The 23,874-nt window shown below is 38.4% G+C and overlaps 1 protein-coding gene across 1 annotated transcript in view; it reads left to right on the plus strand.

Moving 5' to 3' along the window:
- LOC132383331 (CUB and sushi domain-containing protein 1-like) overlaps positions 1-23,874 on the plus strand; it is a 474,994-nt gene that overhangs the window by 200,939 nt on the left and 250,181 nt on the right. Inside the window, exons 18-22 of the mRNA XM_059954233.1 lie at positions 4,101-4,217; positions 4,723-4,836; positions 11,375-11,470; positions 15,903-16,106; positions 20,489-20,613. Of these exons, the coding sequence (XP_059810216.1) occupies positions 4,101-4,217; positions 4,723-4,836; positions 11,375-11,470; positions 15,903-16,106; positions 20,489-20,613 (656 nt within the window). The remainder of the gene's footprint in view (positions 1-4,100; positions 4,218-4,722; positions 4,837-11,374; positions 11,471-15,902; positions 16,107-20,488; positions 20,614-23,874) is intronic.

The raw sequence follows: 23,874 nt of genomic DNA on the forward strand, positions 1-23,874 counted from the left end.
GGATGATTTAAACCATTAGTATTCCACGAGATAAAGTTAATAGATTTATCCATCATACCAATATTAATTGTGTGTATCATAAAAGGTTAAAAAGACACATAACCCACAATTTAGGAAGAAGGAAAATTGATTCAGGAGCAAACGGAGATCCTGACACCTCAACAATATTAACAATTTAAAGTCAGCCCATAAACTAAAAGCAAAAAAATAATAAGCAAAAGCATGAAAAAAGATCCCTCCCCCCTCCCCCCACCCTTTGAAAGAAAGCCAAGCGGCAGGCGCATAAACTAATACTAATATTACCCCCATTTCAAGATGGCAGCTCCATAAGAAAATTTTTTAAGAAAAAACTATATAACACCCTAATTAAAATATAGAGTTGCAAAAAAAAAATATATATATATATATATACCTACATATATATATATACACATACACATACACACACATATCAGACAAATCAAAAAAAAACTAAAATAGTAAAACCAGAAAAATCATTAATAAAAAAAAATGAACATTAAAGTTTAAAAATGTAATACATCTTTAAAAAAGAAATTCCATATTCAGATACAAAGATGACGTTTCACAAGCCAAGACTTATGGGAAGAAGAAACGACATTTTGAGAAAGCCATATTACAAAATATGAATATAAATTCAGCAATCTAATAAGAAAATTTAGTAAAAAAGTTATCAAAATAGAATTTTTAAAAAAAAAGATTTAATAGACACTACAACATATATTAAAAAAAACTAAAAAAAAAGAATTCAAAACCTTTGTTCCATTTCTAAATACAGGCAAGCAAATAAACGCTTATAAAAAGTAAAGACTTATGGGAAGAAGAAACGACATTTTGAAAAAATAATTCATTATTACAAAATACAAACGTGTATAAAAAAGGATATTATAAAAATTAAAACAGCATCTATAAGCAATAATAATAGTAGTAAAAAAAAAAGACCCAGACCCATAGTTCAAAATAAAAAGTTATAACCCAACTTCCAGGGTTAAAACTTAAAATGAAATGACATCCTCTCTCCAAAAAAAAATCTTCAATGTAACTCATAGTTCAAGTTGCACTAGAGGATCGATATTCTTCAACAAATTTCTTCGCTTCTTCAGGAGTATTAAAAAAGTGTAGACTGTTGTCGGGCAGCACCATTCTAAGCTTCGCTGGATACATTAAAGCTTGTTTAAATCCAATCGAATGAATCTCTGCCATCACTGGTTTAAAAGCGATCCTGGCTTTCATTACTTCATACGAATAGTCCTCAACTATTCGAAATGAGTAATTTCTGTAGGAGATCATACCTTTTTTACGAGCTAATCGAATTAGAAGCTCTTTCTCACGAGGATAATGAAGGCGAACAATCACTGCTCGTGGTTTATCAGGCACAGACGAAAGCCTCGCAACTCTATGAGCACGGTCAATAACAGGTTCATTTTTCAAACCTTCACCACCGAAAATTTCCCACAGTAATTTAGAGAAAAATTCAGTTAAATCACCGGACTCAACTTTTTCGGGAATTCCGATGATGCGCAAATTCTGTCTGCGAGAACGATTTTCAAGATCAGTAATTTTAAACTTGTACTGATCTAAAGTTTTAGCAGTCGACTCTATCTTCTTCTCTAACACTTCAATTGTACGTGCTTTTTCACAAATTGATTGTTCAAGAGTCGTGATCTTATTTCCATGCTGTTGAACCTCTAACGCCTGCGACTGAAACTTAGTTTCAAGCGATTTAACAACTCCTTCAAGATCGGATATTTTCGAAGTAATCCTCCTTTCCAAACTTAACAGTTTACTGTCCAATTTACCTTCGAGTCTGCCTTCCAGACCCGCAAATTTAGCATCCAGTTTATTGTCCAATTTACCTTCCATACCCGCAAATTTAACATCCAGTTTAATGTCCAAAAGACCAGAAATTGCGTCGATGGATACAGGATCCTTAGCCGATTTCTTACTTGTAGCCATTTTAAGTTTGACAAGATTAGATCAACTATTATTTTAGGAAAAAAGGGTCAATCAAAGGTAGCAACTCATATGATTAAGTTCGAAAAGATCTAATTAAAGGGTGATTATAGTTAAAAAAATAAAGAGCGCCTAAAAGGCAGATGCTTACGTCGCCATCTTGAAACTCCACCCCCTATTAATGAGGTACTTTTGAAGTAAATAATACATGATTGGGTTGAGTGCTTGGTGGAGGGCGCTAATGCTTTTTTGCTGGTGGGTGAGGGGGATCATTGCTTTGCTGCTGCTTACATGTGGGGGGGGGGGGACCTGGCGGGGTCTTTAGGGTTCTAACATTTAACTGTCATTCATTCTTTGGGACACTCCTTTGTTTTCGTGGATGTCTGCAAAGAAAAAGAATTTCGGGATGTACATTGTATACATTTCTCTGACATTAAATGTAATTTTGAAACCTTTAAAATTAAATATACCATAATACAGTACAGCACAGTACAAGCCATTTAGCCCATGGAATTGAGCTAAACATTTAACCTACTCCAAGAGTAATGTAACCCTTCCCTTCCACAAAGCCCTTCATTTTTCTCTCATTCATGTGCCTATCTAAGAGTCTCTTAAAAGTCCCTAATGTTACTGCCTCTACCACCTCTCATGGCATTGTGTTCTAAGCACTCTGTAAAGAAACCTCTGATATCCCATCTATACTTTCTTCCAATCACCTTTAAAGAATGTCCTCTTGATTTGTCTTGCCACCCAGGGAAAAAGGTGTTGGCTATTCACTCTGTCTATGCCTCTTGTCAAGATGTCTCTCATCCTTATTTGATCGAAAGGGAAAGCCCTAGCTCTCTTAAATTTTCCTCATAAAACATGCTCTCTAGTCCAGGCAACATCCTAATAAATACCCTCTGGAACCTCTCAAAAGCTTTCTCATACTTCCTATAATGAGGCAACCAGAACTGAACACAATATTCCAATTCTAACCAGAGTATCGTAGAGCTGGTTCTTGATCTCTTGGTACTTGATCTCAATTCCTGCCCCAACTAATGGCCAGCACACTAACACACCAGCAATTTATGCGGCAACTTTGAGGGATCTATGGACATGGATTTGAAGATCCCTCCACATTGCTAAGAATCCTATTATTGACTTTGTAGTCCTGCCTTCAAATTTAGCCTTCCAAGGTGAAACATTTCACTATTTTCCTGGTATAACTTCATCTGCCACTTCTCAGCCCAGCTCTTCATTCTATCAATCTCCTGGTGTAACCTATGACAACTTTCTACACTCTAAACACCACCACCAACCTTTGTGCCATCTGCAAACTTACTAACTCACCCTTACACACCCTCATCTAAGTAGTTTATGAAAATAACACAAACAGATCCCTGAAAAGATTTACTTCCTTGATAATGTCAATCAGGCTCATGAGGCCTGGCCTAACCCTCATAAAGCAATGTTGTCTCTGTTCAGAGCACACTTCCCCAAATGCTCCTAAATCTTGTCTCTAAGAATCCTCCCCAATTGTTCGCCCATCACTGATGTAAGACTCACTGGTCCACAATCCCCAGGATTAACTCCATTACTTTTTGTGAACAAAGGAATAACATTTGCATCCCTCCAGTTTTCTGGTACCACTCTAGCTGCCAGTGAGGATAAAGAGATCATCATCAGCAAAACAGCAATATCTTCTCTGGATTCCCACAGTAGCCTGGGGTATATCTGGTATACATCATAATTTAACTTTCAAGCATTGTTGGTGCTTTTTGAAAATCTCCAGGGAAGGTCTGGAGGTCAAGCAGACTCAAAGATATTAGTTAGGCAGAGACACATTGGGCAAGAGTGTGAATGACCTCACAAGGAATAACACGATCAATTCCTTTGCTATCATGGTGATGAGTCTAAGGCGAGACGTACAGAAAGCAACATATTGTGACTGTGAGTTACCCCGCTGAAAGTATGAATGTTTACTGACTAATACAGAGTGGTAAATTTTACATTAGGTAAAGAAACAGCATTAGGATGTTCTAAATTTACTATATGCTGCCAATTAAAAAGGAGCTCTCCTGCCCTTCATCAGACAACATGAGTGTTGCATTAACTTTCCAAAAAATGCTTTTTGCTTTATTTTCCAGCACCATGTGGAGGCCAGTACATGGGATCCGAAGGTGTAATTTTGTCTCCAAACTACCCTAAGAACTACACTGGTGGACAGACCTGTTTATATTCCATTATTGTGGCTAAAGATTACGGTATGGAACTCTGAATGAAACAATAATACCTGCAGCAATTGACTTCTGACCATGTTTGTTGGAATACAATTTGATTTCTTATTTCCAATTCAACTGGATAAATAAATTGATCAAAGGCTATATTTTTAGACCGGTAGTTCTGTTATTTGTGGTTGCAAAGAACAGGAAGTATTTGCAGGTCCCTTTTTCCTCAGTGTTATGAATTATTAAGTTAATTTGTGGTTATGAAAAGCTCATCCATAGCTCAGTAACATATTCTAATCCTATCAATTATGTATTTCAGACCACTACATCTGTCTTTTCTTAGTTCTTGCACAGAACCCAGTCACAAGATGATTTTCCATTTGAATTATTTGTTGGTTGATTTATTTCTAAATCAGTCTGATTATGAAATATCACTAAGAAGTCTATTTGTGTATTGGACATAAAACTGCTAATTAATTTTCAAAGTTCATTCCACTGATGTCTTTCTAACGAATGGATATTTTATGTCTCCCTCATGCAGTGGTATTTGGCCAATTTACATACTTTCAGACGGCACTGAATGATGTGGTGGAAGTGCATGACGGCCCAACCCAACATTCAAGGCTTCTCAGCTCACTGTCTGGTTCCCACACAGGTACTGTCAAACTATGTACTAACCAAGTGTTCTCTGGTCATCATTTGGGGCCTACCATACACCAGACCGCTTTGAAGAGTTTAACGTGGATTGTGACGAGTGTGATTTGTCCAGTGGAATGAAATATTTACAAGTGAGTTATTGAGAGTGTGTCAGTCCAGTATGAGTGGCAGGAAAAATATTGGAGAATTTTATTTTACATTATATAATGTGAATAATGGGATGAACCATGCTGATGGTCAACAATCAGTTCGTCTGTAATGATTGCACTTCAGAATTAAGCCACCTCAATCTTGATAGTCAAACTGCAGTATTTAGACAATACTTGCATTTAGACATGTTTGAAGAACAAAGTCTGAGCCATCATAGTCACTAAAGAAAAGAGAGGATTGTCCTTCTTCTTAACACCGTCAGGACAAATGTCTTCTGCCAACCTGGCTCAGCTTCACTGTCCTGCCATTTGATCGTGAAGGTTCATGGTGAAATACCAGTCATGTGGACCAATCACCTATGCATAGCTTATGGTCAACTGACGTAAAGGTATTTAAAATGAAGATCTCAGATCTGGTGTTATTATTTTATCAATATAAGACATAGGAGTAGAATTAGGCGATTCAGCCCATCGACTCTGCTCTGCCATTCTACCACGGTTGACTTATTATCCCTCTCAAACCCATTCTACCGTCTTTGATTCCCCATAACTTTTGTTGTCCTGGCTAAAAGTATCGATCAACCTCTGATTTAAATGTGCTCAACGTCTTGATCTCCACAGCCTTCCATGGCAAAGAATTCCATAGATTCACCAACCTCTGGTAAGAAATTCATCCCCATCTCTATTTTAAATGGATGTCCCACTATCTGAGGTTGTGCCCTCTTCTATACATGCTGTTATCTTTCCTGTAATACCATAATCTCTTAACTTGTTATGCAGCCTCATATCTGGCACCTTGTCAAAGGCCTTCTGAAAATCCAATTAAACACCATACACTGACTCTACTTTGTCTATGCTGCCTGTTATTTCATCGAAGACTTCCACCTGATCTGTCAGGCAAGATTTTCCCCTAAAGAAATAGCCTATTTTAGCAAGTACCCTGAAACCACAATCTTAGTAATGGACCTTACAGATTCTCAAACAACTTCTCTTTAGTGATCACAGCTACACACTTCTGGCCCTGACACTCTCAAATTTCTGGCATACTGCTGGAGTCTTCCACACTGAAGGATGACACAACATACTTATTAAGTTAATCCATCATTTCTTTGTACCCCAATACCTCCTCTCCATTATCATTTTCAAGCAGTCTGGTATCCATTTTCACCTCTCTTTTACTTTCTATATATCTGGAAAATATTTTGATATCCTCTTTGATATTATTGACTATCTTACCTTCATATTTCATCTTTTCTGTCCTTCTGGCTTTCTTAGTTCCCTTCTTTTGGTTTTTAAAAGCTTCCAAATCCTCTACCTTCCCATTAACTTTTACTATATTGTATGCCCGCTTTTTTGATTTTATGCTATCGTTGACTTCCCTTGTCAGCTTTGGTGTGCATTATCCCCCATTTAGAATACTTATTCATCTTTGGAATGTATCTATCCTGTGCTTTTCAAACTGCCCCCAGAAACTCCACCCAATGCTGTTCTTCCATAGTCTCTGATAGCGACATCTTGCAGTTAACTTTGCCAGATTCTCTCTCATGTCTCTGTGATTCCCTTTACTCCACCGTAATATTGATATATCTGACTTTCTCTTCTCCTTCTCAAACTGCAAGGTGAATCCTATCATATTATGATCATTACCTCCAAAGGGCTCCTTCACCTTAAATTGCCTAATCAAATCTTCTTAATTGCACAACATCCAATCCAGAATTGGCTTCCCCTATTGGGATCAACCACAATCTGTCCTAAAAAGCCATTTTATAGGTATTCTTGGTATCCAGCACCAACCCAAATTTCTCAAAGTACCTGCATATTGAAATGCCCCCCATATTATCATAACATTGCTCTGTTACATGCCTTTTCAATTTCCCATTGTAATTTATATCCCACATCCAGACTACTGTTTAGGGCTCTGTTGAGCCCAAGCCTTACCACTCTGACACTGGCTTATTCCAACCATGGCCTCTCTGACAGTGGCTGTTCCACTTCATTCATTAATGCATTGGGTTTGTAACTCTTTTCCTTAAATGCTTCCATGGTATCACCACTATTTTAATGATCTTTCCTTGAATGGCACACACACATTACACAGTCAAGGCAAGTCCCAGATTAACAGCAAAACAGTAAAATGATCTTTTCCTTATTTATCAGATCAATCTACAGTACTTGGCAGTTTCCTCACATATTGAGATTGAAATAGCTCAAGTTGTGTTGGATTGTCATTGATAGATGGTAACATCTTATCTTGTGGCATGTCTTGAATGTGTCCTCATGCGCTATCTTGGTTTGAGAAAGATTCAAATGGTGACCATGAGTTCTGGTATTATCTTATTGCTTTTGCTTCACATGGAGAGTATTACATGCATGGAATAAGCTGCCAGAATTAGTTGAAGCAGGTACCAAACAAAATTTAGAAGCTATTTGGACAAGTATATAAACAGGAAAGACTTACAGGGATATAATGTCAAATGGTACTAGTGTAGATGAGCATCTGGTTGGCATGGATGAGTTGGGCTGAAAGGCTTGTTTCCATGCTGTACTGTTCTATGATTTCACTGCACAGATGGATGGAGCCAGGTATATGAAAATCGTGCCATACCATCCAATCTTCAATGGTTGGATGAAAGGACATTTAAAACTGTTAAAGAGAAACAATAAAAACAATACGATGTCCTAAAGTTGAGATGAAAACACAACTTTCCTATCTGACCGCCAGATACACTAACCTCAATGTTCGATGGATACCTGTTAAGACAGGGGTAAAGAAGATTACTTTGGATTTGCCATAGCCTGAGCTTAACAGTGATTCAATGTTTATTTTATGTGGCCAGTTCAGCTGCTTCGAATTGCCTGGGTGAATCTAAGCTTTAGATCACTCATCTGCTGACTTATTGTGTGGACAATGACCCAAATCAGGGCAACCGGAAAGGACAGATTCTGTGCTCCAAGGACACAGATGCTGGCAGCTTTGTTGGAAGGCTTGCTTTGAATGGGAACTGACAATGACATGGTGGAAAGCTACTAAAGCCAGCAAATAGCAAAAACAAATGAGATTAATGATCATAAGATCATTTTGCAAAGGTAATAATCAGTGTACTGAAGTATAGGGAAAAGTTAAGTGATCAGTTTAGTAGGATAGACATTTTTGCCGGAATTCAACAAAATTTGGCCCAAAACATCCTCCGTTCATTCCCCCCATAGGTGCTGTCTGACTTTCTGAGTTCCTCCAGCATTTTGCGTATATTGCTCATTATGTGAAGCCTTTGTGAAATGTTTTGACATGGTGGGCTTGGCCTGTCTGTTTATTTTGTCCATATCAAAAGTGACCTAGCATACAAGCAAAAGTTCAGATTTTAGGATTGATGCCAGAAAGCTAACTGCTAGCAAAGGTAGAAAAACAGGAGCTCGTAGTGTCTGAAAGGCAATATGGGTGCTGAGATTCTTCTTCTGTGACCTCCCAAACCAGAATACTTGACCACCTGATCTGATGTACAATACCGTGCAAAAGCCTTAGGCAAATATAAAAGAAAAATCTGTAAAGTGAAGATGTATTCAAAAATAATAAAATGGAAAGTTTCTAAGTATCAAAAAAAAACATAGAGAGCAGTAATAAGTTAAAACAACCTAAATCAAATCAATATTTGTTGTGACCACCCTCTACCTTTAAAATGAGATCAATCCTCTTAGATACACTGTTGTGCAGCTTTATAAAAATATTCAGCTGGTATTTTTTCAATCATCTTGGAGAACTTGCCACAGTTGCAAACATGCAGACTTTGGCTGACTCACTTCTGTCTCCTAGTAATCCCAGTGTTCTGGAGGCTATACTATCTGAAACAACATTAAAATAATCTAGGGTGCCTAAAACTTTTGCACAATACTTTAAACCACAGGATACTGTATTTATCTGTATGACACAGTATGTGTATTCTTTCATTAAATGTCCATCATTTCAATTTTACAAATTAATTTCATGACTGTACTAATTCATCAAAGGCAGAGAGCAGAATTATCAAAACAAGCCAATTAATGAACTTTCATTAATCCTATTTAATAGCAACTGGCAAGTCTTTTTGGAGAATGTAAGGCACAATTTGCTTTTATATTTTCCTGCCTCATTGTGTGCACAAAAGAAACAAAAAGAAAAAGTGCCATTTGATTGATTTATATTCTGCCTTTCAACTAACATGGTGTCAGACTTTGGTTCTGCTATCAAATAATCTCATTGCTTGATGCTGACATCAAATCCCAGTAGAACAAAGCTGATGTTTTATGTGAAATGCTGGCAGGCAGACACACTTGTTAATGATTGGCAAGTCCACCTCATTGGATAATTGATGCATTATTTCAATTTTCTCAAATAACATTGGAAGCACTTACCTACAAATGGAAAACTCCTTTACCCCTACTAGCAGAATATTAATATTTGTCTGAGCCAGTGTAGCACTACTGTCCTGGAAATAAAAGATGCCAAGTTTCATATAAAATCTAAAAAAATGTTTAATTCAATTGCAATAACATCCTTCATCTTGATGAATGCAAATTCCCAGGGCATCTACAAAAATAAACTTGTCACTCAAACATTAATAAATTCCAGAAGAATTCTCATAAGAGTGTCAAAGAGTAATTACATTTCTGAACAATATCCAAAATAACGTGTGTGAAATGCAAAGGTCAGGAAAGGTGAAGTGAGTGGTCTTTATGGTCATTGAGTAGCCAATGCTAATTGCATCCAATTTCACAATAACATGAGTAGCATTCAAACAGGTGATAACACTTAAAGTGATTACTTTGTCCTGACCTTGGTGTGTCAATGTTTAAAATCATAGAGTCACAATGAAATGCAAAAAAAGGTCCTTCAGCACACTGAACCTGTTCTGACCACTTACAATAATTCTACATTAACTCCTTTTATTATTCTTTGCTTACAGGCCAGCCCTGGATTAGGAATGCCTTCCATTTTTATAGCTGCCTATAAATAGATTTTGTCCATTTATCTGAAAATGCACAAAAATGCTTGTTATTATACCTCCACAGTATTATAATCAATGGCATCCAAAATACATGACAAAAAATAAAAAAAACAATTACTGGAGAGGGAGAGGGAAACATATATGGAGTTTTAAATTAATATTATGGGAGTTTATTCATATGTAAGGATATCCATGAATCATAACCCACAGACAGTCTGTATTCTCATCAAAGTCTCCCAGATTCTACCACTCTCTGATTACTAAGGACAAAGTACAGTGGCCAACTAGCCTACCAAAGTGCACTCGCAAGTTCACTAAGAGAACATGCAAACTCCACATGGACAGTGTCCAAGGTTATGGATCCACCTGAACATCTGGCACTGTGAACAATTCCAGCTGTTCCACTCCACCACATGTCACACGCTAGTGTGAGGAACAGTGTTAACTTTGCTAATCAAGTAGTCAATCACAGTGAAGTGAGTGGCTGAAAAAGATTTAAATTAAGTTTCCAAGCTGCTTGTAATGCTCTCAGGAAAAAAAAGGAAATTGGCTGCATCAAGTAAGTTAGTAGTGGCAGTTAGGAGGAAAAATATGAATGCAGGGATCTAATAAATTTGAAAAGATGCAGGTCAGAAAGCAGCTATGACTCCTTCATATGCCAGATAATTGTTAGACAGGTGAAGCTGCCATGGCAAGTTATAGCAGGTGACGTTATTTAATGACTAAAGGAAGTTTACACAACCAGGGACTCTGGAAGATACCATGCAATGACAGAAAGAAGATGAATCTACATTCACCAAGGGAGGGGAGCTACGAAGGATCCTTTGGCTTTAGAATGTCTGATATAGTTTGCATGAGACAATTCCAACCAGCAGTTGGCAGATATATCTTTCAAAGGGCTAATAGAGCTTGCCACTCCCTAATTACATGTGAATGGGAAAAAAATGTAGAACTACTGATTGTTTCACCTCTCTTAACCTTTCCATCTTACATATTTTACGTCAGTGAATGTTCAGCAAAGTAATTGACCTCTGACATTCATGAAAAAATGCCATTAATCATTTGAACGTGAGAAACAAACTGGTTTCCAAGTGGGAAATTGTCAACATTCGCCTCACAAAACTGTTTTAAGGTTTTGCATTATGCCATTTAACTGCTAAGACTCAGGTGCCTCTCCTCTGTAGTTTATTATAAAGTTTAACAGAACATTTGGTAATAAAAGTTGTTTTTCTACGCAATTACTTTTTTTTATCTGTTCCTCAATCTACTTTTATATTCAAAAAATGGTTGAAACAGGGGAAAACAGAAATAAAATTTGGTTTGATGAATACTGTTTCCTCCTGTGTCAGGATTCACACCTGCTGTGTTGATCTTAGTACTTAGCAAATTATTTTCTCTCTTATTACAGGGGAATCGTTGCCCCTGGCCACCTCCAATCAAGTGCTGATGAAGTTCAGTGCTAAGAGTCATGCCAGTGCCAGAGGGTTTCATTTTGTCTATCAAGGTAGGCGATCAGTTTGATTATATGGAACATAGAAATCTACAGCACATTACAGGCCCTTTGGCCCACAATGTTGTGCCAGCTGTGTAACCTACTCTAGAAACTGCCTAGAATTTCCCTAACGCATAGCCCTCTATTTTTCTACGCTCCATGTACCTATCTAAGAGTCTCTTAAAAGACCCTTTGGTATCTGCCTCTACCACCATCATTGCATTACATGCACCCACCACTCTCTGTGTGAAAAATTTACATCTGACATCCTCCCTGTACCTACCTCTAAGCACCTTAAAACTACGTCCCCTCATGTTAGCCATTTCAGCCCCGGGAAATGTATCCAAATAATCAATGCCTCTCATCATCGTCTTATACACTTCTGTCAGGTCACCTTTCATCCTATATTGCTCCAAGGAGAAAAGGCCAAGTTCACTTAGCCTATTCTCATAAGACATACTCTCCAATCTAGGCAACATCCTTGTAGATCTCCTCTGAACTCTCTCCATAGTACAGTACCTACCTCCTTCCTGTACTGTGGTAAACAGAACTGAACACAATACTCCAAGTGGGGTCTAAGGTCTTTTTATAGCTGTACCATTACATTATAACTCTTGAACAATCCCATGGTTGATGAAGGCCATCACACCATACACCTTCTTAACAACAATGTCAACCTGCACAGCAGCTTTGACTATCCTATGGACACAGACCCCAGGATCTCGCTGAGCCTCCACACTGACATAGTCTTACCATTAATACAATATTCTGTCTTATTTCAGGTACAATTTTGTTTCTAAAACTGTATGATTGCAGCAGAACTTCAAATATTCTTTGTGGTTACCTTGGTGAATCATTTCCGGGTGGAGAGGGCCAGGGCGGAATTTGTCTGGGTGGAGAAGTAGAGCCGAGGTTGGTGTCAGGATGGAGGCCACTTTAAGAAGGCAGGAAAGATAACATAACATGGGATTGATGAGGGTCCCAATAAACAATAGCAGGGAGATTAATCAGTGGTCTTCTTGATGACCTGGATTGCTTGGTCAGGGAGATGTTTGGGATGGTTAAGACAGGATCTGGGAATGTTAATGTTGGTATATGGGATCAGGAAGCTGGGATCTAGTGACTACTTTGGAGATGAGGGGGAAAGTACGAAAAATTAATGTGATATATTCCAAGTCCACATTGCTGAATGGAAGCCTAGTTATCCCAGCTATGGTTGCTCCCAAGACATGATCAGATTTCTCTCTTAATGCTGCAAAAGGAGTCTTATAAGGGGGAATGATATGATTTGGTGCATGCTTGATGTAGAAGCAATACTGGATGCGCAAGTGATGCTGGCAGACCCCAGATAAATGATCTGAAGATATTTGAGAGCAGTGTTTTCAATCACTTGCCTTAACTGAGGCATTAGACAGATAGAATTTATTTTGACCTATTAAAAATTTGCAGATCAGCTCATCTCGTGTAGGACGGGTATCAGCACATGAGAGCGCAGGAAACCAAGAAAGAAAATTTATGGGCACCAAGAAACGAGTTTTAAAAACAGTCTTTTTAAGTTGAGCTACTTTCTGTTTGGGCATTAATTGAAATACTTAAGTGTGGGGATATGAATCAGTAAATGTTCAGGGGTTTGGAACACCCAAAGAATAGAGGGCAAAACTTCAAAAACATGGGTAGTAAAGTAGGGTGAGTGTCTTTGACTCTAGTATAGTTACAGAGTAATTTATAACAAAATGCCTTTGAAAAAGGTACAATATGAACTCTTGAGGCAATTAAGACAGTGGATTCAGGAGCAAAGTTGGAAAAAGGGAAAATGTGTTTAATCTAAGATCCAGCAATTCTGAATAAAAAATTCTTTTTATCAAGATATTTTGAATTATTGGCCTAAATTCAATTTCTATTCAGTTGTAAATTATGCCAATTCTTTCACTGCTGTGTTGTGCTGTGTTTTAACATTGAACCAGTCTCCAGCTATCAGAGAGGAAGAAATGCATTGTCTGTCCAGCTGCTGATCACTCACTAATATCTTTGTGTTACCCAAAAAAACAAAGAACATTTGACATTAATTTGTCCACTGAAGGGTCACATTCATTTGAATAAATCTGATGATATCATGTGCTCCACCAGTCAGGCCCATTTCCAACCTGAGTTTGATGTTTCTTGCCCTCATACTAAGGTCTCTGAACCTGGAGTGGACCTAGATTTGGACAAGCCCGGAAGATTGGACCCAGATATTCTGTCCTTCGTCCCTTGTACTAGTGTCACTCAGATTTCTGCTTGGAGAGCCCCAGCTTCAGATCCTCTCCAAAATCTGTAACCGGTATTAAGGAGGGCCCAAGACAAGTGTTGGTTTCATGTCAGGTAGGCAGGCATGACTGAGTAGCTCTGGTGACAGACTCTTGAGGGCTCACCCAGTGCCAGGCCTTCCCAGAACTTACTCATTGTTATGCAAGGACTTCCCACCATTCTTTGCAGATGCTTCAGGCCGGTCTGTTGTGTACATGCCTAGGTGAGGTGGGATTACAGAATGTGGGCCAGATTTGTTGATCATGAGGTCACTCAATTTTGTGTATCACATATTCCTTTGCTGCATTCACACATGTTGCTGTTTCACCACACTTTTCATCTTGTTGTGCTCCCGAGTGCATTCCTGTTGTCATTCTTAAACCAAGGGTTGATAGAAATAGAAGCATAAGGATGTGTGAGATTATGACATTAAAGCTTATGAAGGTGAACCTTTCTGTTGATACTGATGTGCCTCGTGGTTGCCCATGTCAGCACTAATATGGTGCCACACAATATAATGGAGTGTTTCCTTTGGGTGAACCAGAGTCTCCACAAGGATGGAGCAGCAGTTGCTTCCACCAATATAATCATCAAATGATATGCCAAGAAGTTTTTAGGTTTGTGAGGATAAGAGCAAAGGGGTTTTTCTTTCCTCTTGGTTCAATTCAAGGTTTCCCAGGGCTACTCCCTCTCACCTCTGCTGGGTTTAACCTATTGCTGTGATGGGATGGAGCCAGGGATTGTGATGGAGAAGTCTGGAACATTATGCCAGGCTTCCATTGGGCGAGACTGAAACCAGGAGTCATAGTTTTATGGAGAAATGCGAAGTATTTAAAGAGAATCTGCGGGGGAGCTTCTTCACTCAGAGGCTGGCATGAGTGTGGAATAAGCTGTCAGCAGAAGTGGTAGATCTGGGTTCAACCCTAACATTAAAGGGAAGTTTGGATAGGTACATGTTTGAAAGGGGTATGGAGGAGGTAGGTAGATGGGACCAGACAGAAGAGCAGGTCAGCCCAGACCAGATGGGCCAAAGGGCCTCCTTTTCTGTAGTCTTTATGATTTCATGACTATTGTTCATAAGTAAGGCCACTTTGGTCTGTTGTTCGTCTGGTCTGTGGAACAACCCTTCCAATTTAAACACTAGCCCTCTGATGTTTGCAAGGAAAACTTATATTAGTGACTGGCCTGGGAGCAAATTTACTATGTCCATATTTGATGCCAGGTAGTTCATTGATTTTAGAATCATGCTATAAATCAGATAGCCTCTTTGTGACTCTGACAAGGCTGTCGACTCCTCAGTGTTCTTTCACATGACTTAGAAAGTAGCTTACGGTGACAGATGTCCTCGACCAAAAGACACAAGAAACCAGGTAGATTTTTACAACCACCCAGTAACTTTGCATTCATCATTACTCATGATCAGTATTTTTTTTAATACAGTTCCAGATAATGACTGAATTTGAATTCCTTAGCCGCCAGAGGGAATTGTTAATTCAAAGCCTCTGAACTACTCGCCACTAAATTAATTGCTGCTCCACAGCCCTCTAAAAGCCATTCGAATTCCAGGCACATTCCTCGCTGTGACCCAGCACGAATTCTTCCATGTCCTATACGGTCATCCTGTCGGAAGGTTCGCTTTCAGGTTGAGCTTCTCCCACAGTGTTAATTTGTGCTGAGTTGCATGTCCTCTCCTTTAGCAATTTGATTCTTAAAATGAATTCCTGCCAGGCTTGGCCCAAGCTTTACTCAGACAAAATCCCCAGAGGTGACAAAGGGCAAGATCATGAACCTAGAATGGCCAGCTGCAGGCTCCAGAGGGATAACAGCAATTTTCTCAACTGACTGTGATTTCTTTTACCTGCTTGAGCACAGTGTCTGTATCGGGCTGCAGAAACATCCACATATACTTTTTGTGTTGTGGGCTGAAGCTATGAGCAATGAAATACATAATTTGCACAGTGTATGTGTGATTTTTGTGTAAAATTCAAAAATGATTTATTGATTACATTCAGTGTTTGGGTTGCTTATTTGCATATAAATAGCTTGTCAGGTTATTTGAAAGATTTTTCTTTGTTACTTCTGGATTCTGCTGAAATCCTTTCTATTTGTTGATGAAATTGGGAACTGAATTTGAGTTATTTCATTCAATCATCTTCAGCTGTGCCCCGCACAAGTGCCACTCAATGCAGCTCTGTGCCAGAACCAAGGTTTGGCAGAAGAATTGGAAATGACTTTGCCGTGGGGGCCATTATCCGCTTTGAATGCAACCCAGGTTATGCCCTTCAGGGCTCTGAGAACATAAGATGCCTGGCTGTGCCTGATGCCTTAGCACAGTGGAATGACTCTGCACCAAGTTGTTCGGGTAAGTGAACCAAAACCGGACAATTCCTTAACGTTCACTTGTGATAGCCAGTGATTAAACATAGAGATCCTGTCATAAGCCAACCAAATAAATTTTTGCTAGAATTTAAAAATTGATTAATATAAAGTCATTAGAGAATAGTTGGCAGATTATTAACTGATGCATTTAATCAGTGCAACCAAAGGCTCTGAAATGTTTAATACAGTTTGAAACTGAATGAAGTTTTGCTATTCACCAATTCTGACTCCATCAGCTGTGGCTAAATCTGTCCAAAGCTATACAGTATAGGTTTGATCCTCAGTCACTCATGAAGATATATGTGCTTCTCTGGACCCAAGTGCTCTTGCTTTTACTGTTTGTGCACATCAGTGGAAGCTGCATTTTGACGTGGCTGTGGCATCCTGTGTTATTAACCAGTCTGCCAATGCTCATGATCCAGCTTCCTACAATTATTGTCGGTGATTGGAATTGGATATCAGACAGTGGTCAGTTGCTGTGGAATTAACTACCTACAGTATATCTGAGGAATTGCATTTAAGCAGCATGTGACGATTCGCAGAAGAGTGTAAAATATACTAAGAAGAAAAACACTCCTTTAATTCAATTCAAGTTTAATTGTCATTCAACCATGCACGAATATTCATGAATACAGCCAAATGAGGCAGCGTTACTCCGAAGCCAAGGTGTAAGACACATTGCCAACAGACACGCACAACACAAATGGCATGTTTAGGTTAGAAAAATGCAGCCACTCAATAAAAGAGACCAAATTCAAGCCATCCAATACCGCTAAAATCTGCAGGGCTTGTTTTCTGCTGAGCAAACACTGGGGGGGGGGGGAGACGACAGCGCCAACTCCACCCTGGACACCTTATCCCACCGTTCCTGGTGCAGTAATTTGTATTAAATGAAGAATAGTACTTACTTTCTGGTTTTTTTTTTATGAGACACTGAAAAAGGTTGTCAAAGTTTACAACAGGATATTGACCAACTTGGAAAGAGGCGGAGGTGGGGAATTTCATTTGGAAAAGTATGAAGTGATGCATTTTGCAAGTTAGACCAAGCCAGGATATACTCAGTGAATGGCAAGGCCCAGAATATGTTATTGAACAGAGAGAGCCAGAGGTACCAGTACATAGCTCCTGAAAGAGGCGGCACAGATAGCCAGGGTGGTAAAGGGGTCGTATGGGATACCTGCTTTCATTTGCCTTAGCATTGAATAAAAGATTTGGGGACATCATGTTGCAGTTATGCAAAACAATAATTTGGCCACAGTTGGAGAATTGTGTGTAGCTCTGGTCACCATACACTAGGAAGGGTGTAATTGAATGAAAGATGGACAATGATGTTGTTTGGACTCAGGGGCTTAAATTATAAAGAGAGATTAGTTAGATTGTTTTCTCTGGAATGAAAGGGATTGAGGGTTATAATATAACGAGGGGCATTGATTGGGCAGATAGTCGCAATATTTCACCCTTAATAGAACATAGCGCAGTCCAGCACAGGTACAGATCCTTTGACCCACATTATTGTGCTGAACTAGCTAAAAACCAAATCAAAAGCACCCAGACATTAATTCCTCCTACCTGCACCATGTCTGTATCCCTCCATCTTCCTTACATCCTTGTGCCTATCCAAACATCTCTTAAAAGTCTCTATTTGTCTCTACCAGCATACCAGGTGGTGCACACCAGGCATCCATGACTCTGGGTCAAAAACTTACCCCTTGCATCCCACTTGAACCTACCCCCTCTCAACTTCAATGCATGCCCTCTGGTATTAGATATTTCATTCCTGGTAAACACATACTCTCTGTCCACTCTGGTCTATGCCTCTCATAATCTGGTAAACAACAGATCTCCCCTCGCCTCCAACTCTCCAGAAAAAGCATCTCAAGTATATCCAGCCTCCCGTGATAGCACGTACCCTCTAATATCATGGTAAACATCTACTACACATTCTCCAACGCCTCAACATTCCTCCTGTAGTGGGCAAACAAATCTGTAAGCAATACTTCAGATGAGGCCTAGCCAGAACCTTATAAAGTTGCAACACGACCCCTTGACTTTTGATCTTGCCCTTAACAGTGCACTGCCTCCTTGCATTTGTGGAGTTCAAAATCAGAGGGCATACAGTCGGTTTAAGGTGAAAAGGGAAAGATTTCAAGGGGATTTGAGGAGGATGTTTTTCGCACGGAATCTGGTGGGCATATGGAATAAGCTGCCAAAAGGGGCTTGTTGAAAACAACTTTAAAAAAAACATTTGGGCAGGTATCTGGGGAAAAAAAAGATTCAGAATGATATGTACTAACTGCTGTCACTTGGGATGAGCTTAGATAGGCATCTTGTTTGCTATGGACAGGTTGGGTTGACAGGTTTTCATGCTGTATAATTCTATGATTTTTTTCTCTTGATTCTGCAATGTGCCAATCTCAATCATGTGTCAATATTTTCACGAAATCTCCTTTCCCTCCCAACAGGTCTTTTTAAGGTTCTCATCGTCCTGTGAGCCATTGCAATATTCCCTGCTCCCTGCATTACAGGGCTGTAATTATGCCCCCAGCAGCTGGCATCCCAGGTTTTCCCTGAACCCACCTCTACATTTCCCTTTGTGTATTCTGCACTGCGTGAAGGAAAATGGGCAATGCCAACTGAAGAGCTCCCAGTGTTATAGACATTTTGCTCACTGAAGCAAAATGATCATTCACACATTGTGCATAAATGGCTTAGCTGGATGTAGAGTATATACCTGCTTTGGAGTCAGTGAAATGTTAGATTGATTCCAGCAATAGGGAGTTTGTCCAATGAGGAATGAATAATCTAAAGTCACTGAAGTTCAAAGAATGAGAAGTGATCTCATTTAAATATACATACTTCTGAGAGAGACAGACAGAATTGAAAGGAAATCCCCGTCTTCTCAGGACAGAAAATCTCAACTGGTGAATGTATTCGTGGGAGAAAGGACTAACTATTTAGAAATGAGATGAGGAGAAGATTCTTTATGTAGAGGAGTGTACTATAAATCTTTGAAAATCTACTCCACAGAGTTGTGAATTCTTAAATGTTCAATACATTCATTGATGTGATTTGCCAGATGTTTTGTCACTGAGGGAATTGTTGAATGTGGGGATCAGGCAAGAAAGTGCATTTGAGATAAAGACATGTTTTGAATTAGACTGTGGAAAAGATACCAGGAGTTGAATAGACTGTTGCTACTTTGTATGTTTTTAAATGGAAATAAATCATAAAGCACAAAATCATATGAGAATCCTGCCTTTCAAGGTGACATGTTTGAAGTCCTGTTTAAAATGCAAAAATATTGTCATTATTATTGTTTCACACTAGTCGTATGGAATGTTTCCATTCCCTAAGAAATACCAAAATAAGAGCCAAGAGATTCTGTTGAATACTGCAACATCAGGACGGGATTATCTACTTCCTGATATGAGGTTTTGCTTCTCCTAGCATTTGTACAAAAGCACCTGAAGAACATTGTACTGAGCACATGGCACCCATAAACAATGTAGAGTCATGCACATTGGAGCAGGTCTGTACCGGAGACTTAGAACACCCTTCAATGGCATTTAAAGAGACCAATACTTTCTGTGCTGCTGTCAGGAAGTCTAAGGCACACACCTTCCTTTTTCAGGTATCCACCTTAGTGACTGCACTTCAACCCTTGACAGTGATCTAGTTAGCCCATCTCCCCAAACTGTTGACCTTTTCATTGAAACCCACACTCTTCGACTACCTACTTAAGCATCTTCTCTCCATTTCACTAATGTAGAACCTAATATAGTAGGAAGTATTTCAGATGAAGGACTCACCCAACAGAACATTTATAGAACTATAGTGACATGAAGTATGACTGCACTTTGGAAGAAAATTGTATAATCTTGTGAATGCTGTTTTCTCATCTGGTGTTAATTTATTAAACTAGGTTTCTTGTTCTTGACACAGACTTGCAAAACATTATTTGTCCAGTAGTTGGACAGACCTGATCTATAAATAATTCTTATTATCTCAGTAGGTATTATCTGCAATGAAAGGGCTTATTGCTCAGCTCTGACAGATTATTTTGTGTAAAATGTCATGGGGAGTGTAGGCTGTTCTTTACATGGAAACAAAAACATAATTGAAGGCCACTCAGTGAAAAAAGGTAATTATATATTAATATATATACTTGTAACAATATGATCTCATTATTTTGGATCTTTGATTTGATAAGCCGTAAAACACTTAATAGCAATATCACCTGGTTCTGGGATTTATGATCAAAACTGAATTACGTCTATATAAAAACACATTAACTGTCTGTGCATGAGAGACATATTTGACTTCATTGTCAATCCTAATAAAAACTGTTAATCTTCTTCTTTCCAGTTCCCTGTGGAGGAAACCTCACTGAACGAAAGGGCACAATTCTATCACCAGGGTTTCCTGCTCCTTATAATAACAGCCTGAACTGCCTTTGGAAAATCACAGTCCCCGAAGGAGCTGGCATACAGGTATTTATTAATATTGTATGAAGGACAAATGACAATTGATTTGAAATGCATGAGCATGAATCTGTCCACTGTTTATAAATCAGCACACTTTGGGTTCTGTCCTAACATGTTCACTAAAATGTTTACAACTCTTTACAGCCTCCAAAAAAAATACTGCTTGCCCTTAACAAGATATTCCATACTTAAGTACTGCAAGGATTTTACGTCCATTTTTATCCATCAGTCCTATCTTGTGCCGGCTTTATTTTTGAATGTCTCCATGCACGTTGCCACTGTTATACTTGCAACAGTTTTCAGATTCTACCACGTTAAATGTTACATTCCTCTTAAATTTTTTTGCTTGTTTTATTAATGGCTAATATAGTCTCTAGTTTTAATAGCATCTAAATTGCAACTTAAAAACTTTATGCTCACCCTATCAACTCTTTTCAGAAACTTAAAGACTTTTATCTGTCCATCCCTCAGGTCTTACACTTTCACAGCATATTTGTTATGTCTCAGTTCTTTAATCATTCTAGCAAAACTGTTTTATATCTTCTTCAGAGCATCAGGCCTCCTATTCATATACTGTAAACCTGAACTATCCTCAGAGTCCAACAGCGAGCTAGTTTCAGGTACTCAAAGCTTCCAATTTGTATCAGCAATCCCCAAGATAAGCTCAATGTTTTTTTTTGTTTCTGCCAATGTTGACTGCATACTGAATATATTCCAATGTTATCCTTTGTCCCATATTTCTAGCAAATGTAACATTTTATACCTCTTTTTTCTCTCTCTCTCTCTTTTGTTTACACCTTCTCCAGACACCTCACTATGGTGACAAGTCTTCAGCATTCTTTTTCAGCTGGATATCTGCGAAAGAAAAAGAATATCTCTTGCTTCAGTTTCTCTTGCCATCTGTTCACCACAATCATTTCTTTCATCCTTTCCACTATTCGGTAGGTTTTTACAAATTAAAATGGTGGAGTCATTTTACAAATTAAAAACTGGACCCCAACTCACTTGAAGATTTTTACTCCTCCTCTATCTGAGGGATGTAAGAAATAAAGTTAATTCAATTCAATGTTGGTGGCTGTGAATTATGTACATTTCCACCACTTACATTACCCTACAATTCCTCCTCCTCTGCAACTTAAGATACACTTGATATTTAAGCTCTCTGAGTAGAAATGAAGTACAATCTACTTGAAGTAGTTAGTTTCTCTTTGTCTTTCAACAATGTCACACCAACTGAGTATTTTCACGTATTCCTATTATTATTGTTCAGATTTCTGGCATTTGCAGGCTTTTATTCTTTGATTACTATGCATTGTGTGCCAAGAAGAGTCTAACCAAATGATTTCTATATGTTCATCATTTCTTCTGCTTTTCAGTTCTACTCTTCAAGAAATAAATTCCACTATTTTTCCTGGCCATTGATCTTTTTTTTATTATTCACTTCTAGATTGACACTTGTATATATAGGTTACCAAGATCTCTTTGTTCCTCGATTTCTATTTAGCCCTTATATGTTTGCTTGTTAATGTTTCCCTAACATTCCTCAGAGTACTACCCTAACTTGGCATTTTTCACTGATTTCACAATTTTATTTTTAATTTCTCCCAGCGTGACTGGTCACTGACTGATCCCAGCCCTATCACCATTTCTCAGACTATGAAAACATTTATCCATTTGATCAATTTTACAATTTGTTTCTATGCGTTGTTGTGCACTATTATGTTTGTCTTGTGACTAAATATATTGACAAGGGACATTATTGAAATAAGTAGTAACCCAGGAGGCATTTTTTGAAAATCCTGAAATGAGTCCCAATGCATTATCCCATTCTGCCACTTGTCTGAAGAACTCATTGGCCAACATGACATTCCTGGAAATTGTCCTTTCTCGTCTTTTCAATTATATCCTTTCTATGTTTTTTTTTTGTGTATTATCCTTGTCCTTTCTAAATCTTTTCAATTCCTGATTTTTGTGTTCTATTAGGATATATTTAACAACCTTAAATTTTTACTTTAAAAAATCGAAATTATATTTTGTAACAAGTATGAGAAAAAAAATCTAAAAAAGTGTAAACAAAGAAAACATTAAATTAAACTGAAATAATTTTAAAACTCCCTTCCTCTTATTCTCTGATTTGTACACCTCAGTCCCCATTGACATGAGTGGTGGGATGAATAAATTTACCCAGAGACCTTATCACTAAAATCTCTGTTGTACTTCATACCTCTGAACTCACCGTAGAGGCTCAGAGCATTGTGTAGGTTGTTGAGCCCAAGTATCTTGATGCTCTTTGTATCTGGCTCCTCCTCTTCCCCAGCCAGAATGGAAGCATTTAATGTAACTCTCTTCATTTGATTGGACTATCAATTTTCATAAAAAAGTTTGATAGATTTGTTGCTTATTTTTCATCAGTTTAGAGTAAATTTCTATTTTAATTAATATATAATTATTTATTTTTTAAATAAAAATGCTTATTTTTCATAGATATATTTTGTTTCATTATTTTCCACTGCATCCAAATTTCTTTGATCATTAGAGATGTTTACTGTGTTTTCTCCTCAAGAGTTGCACAGTAGCATAGCAATTAGCATAACATTATTACAGTGCCAGTGACCTGGGTTCACTTCCCACTGCTCTCTGTAAAGAGCTTGTTCATTGTCCCTGTGACCACATGGGTTTCTTTTGGGTGCTCTGGATTTCTTTCACATTCTGAAAATCTACAGGTTAGCAGGTTAGTTGGTCATATGGGTGTAATTGTAAATGGGCCTATTACTTTGAAGTTCCTCTGAATAAAAATAATAAAAGAACCCAGAAATAGAACAGTATAGCACAGTAAAAGGCCCTTCAGTCCTCATTATCTATGCTGACTGTGATGCCAATTTATCAAGTTCACACCCAATATGGTGCTGAATTAAACTAAATCTCTTCTGCCTGTTCGTGATCCACATCACTCCGTTCCTGTACAATCATGTTTCTAATAGCCTGCCGAATATCTCTCCGCGAAGTCTCACAAAACACTGTACATATACCGAATGGATCTTTATCAAATGGATCTTTATCAAACATCTTTATTGCTTGCCAAAGGACTTCCAACACACTCATTACAAAGCATTCTTTTTACACATAAGAACGAGACAAGGTTATGGAGCCTCCGTGCCCCCAGTTGACCCCCGTTCCCCTAGGGTGAACTGCCATTGCCCCACCAGTAGTGCAATACTTCGGTGTAAATACGGTGTAATACCCTCCCCCAGTACACGCTCACAATAC

Source organism: Hypanus sabinus, chromosome 30 (assembly GCF_030144855.1).
Source record: "Hypanus sabinus isolate sHypSab1 chromosome 30, sHypSab1.hap1, whole genome shotgun sequence".
In the NCBI taxonomy this organism is placed as follows: domain Eukaryota; kingdom Metazoa; phylum Chordata; class Chondrichthyes; order Myliobatiformes; family Dasyatidae; genus Hypanus; species Hypanus sabinus.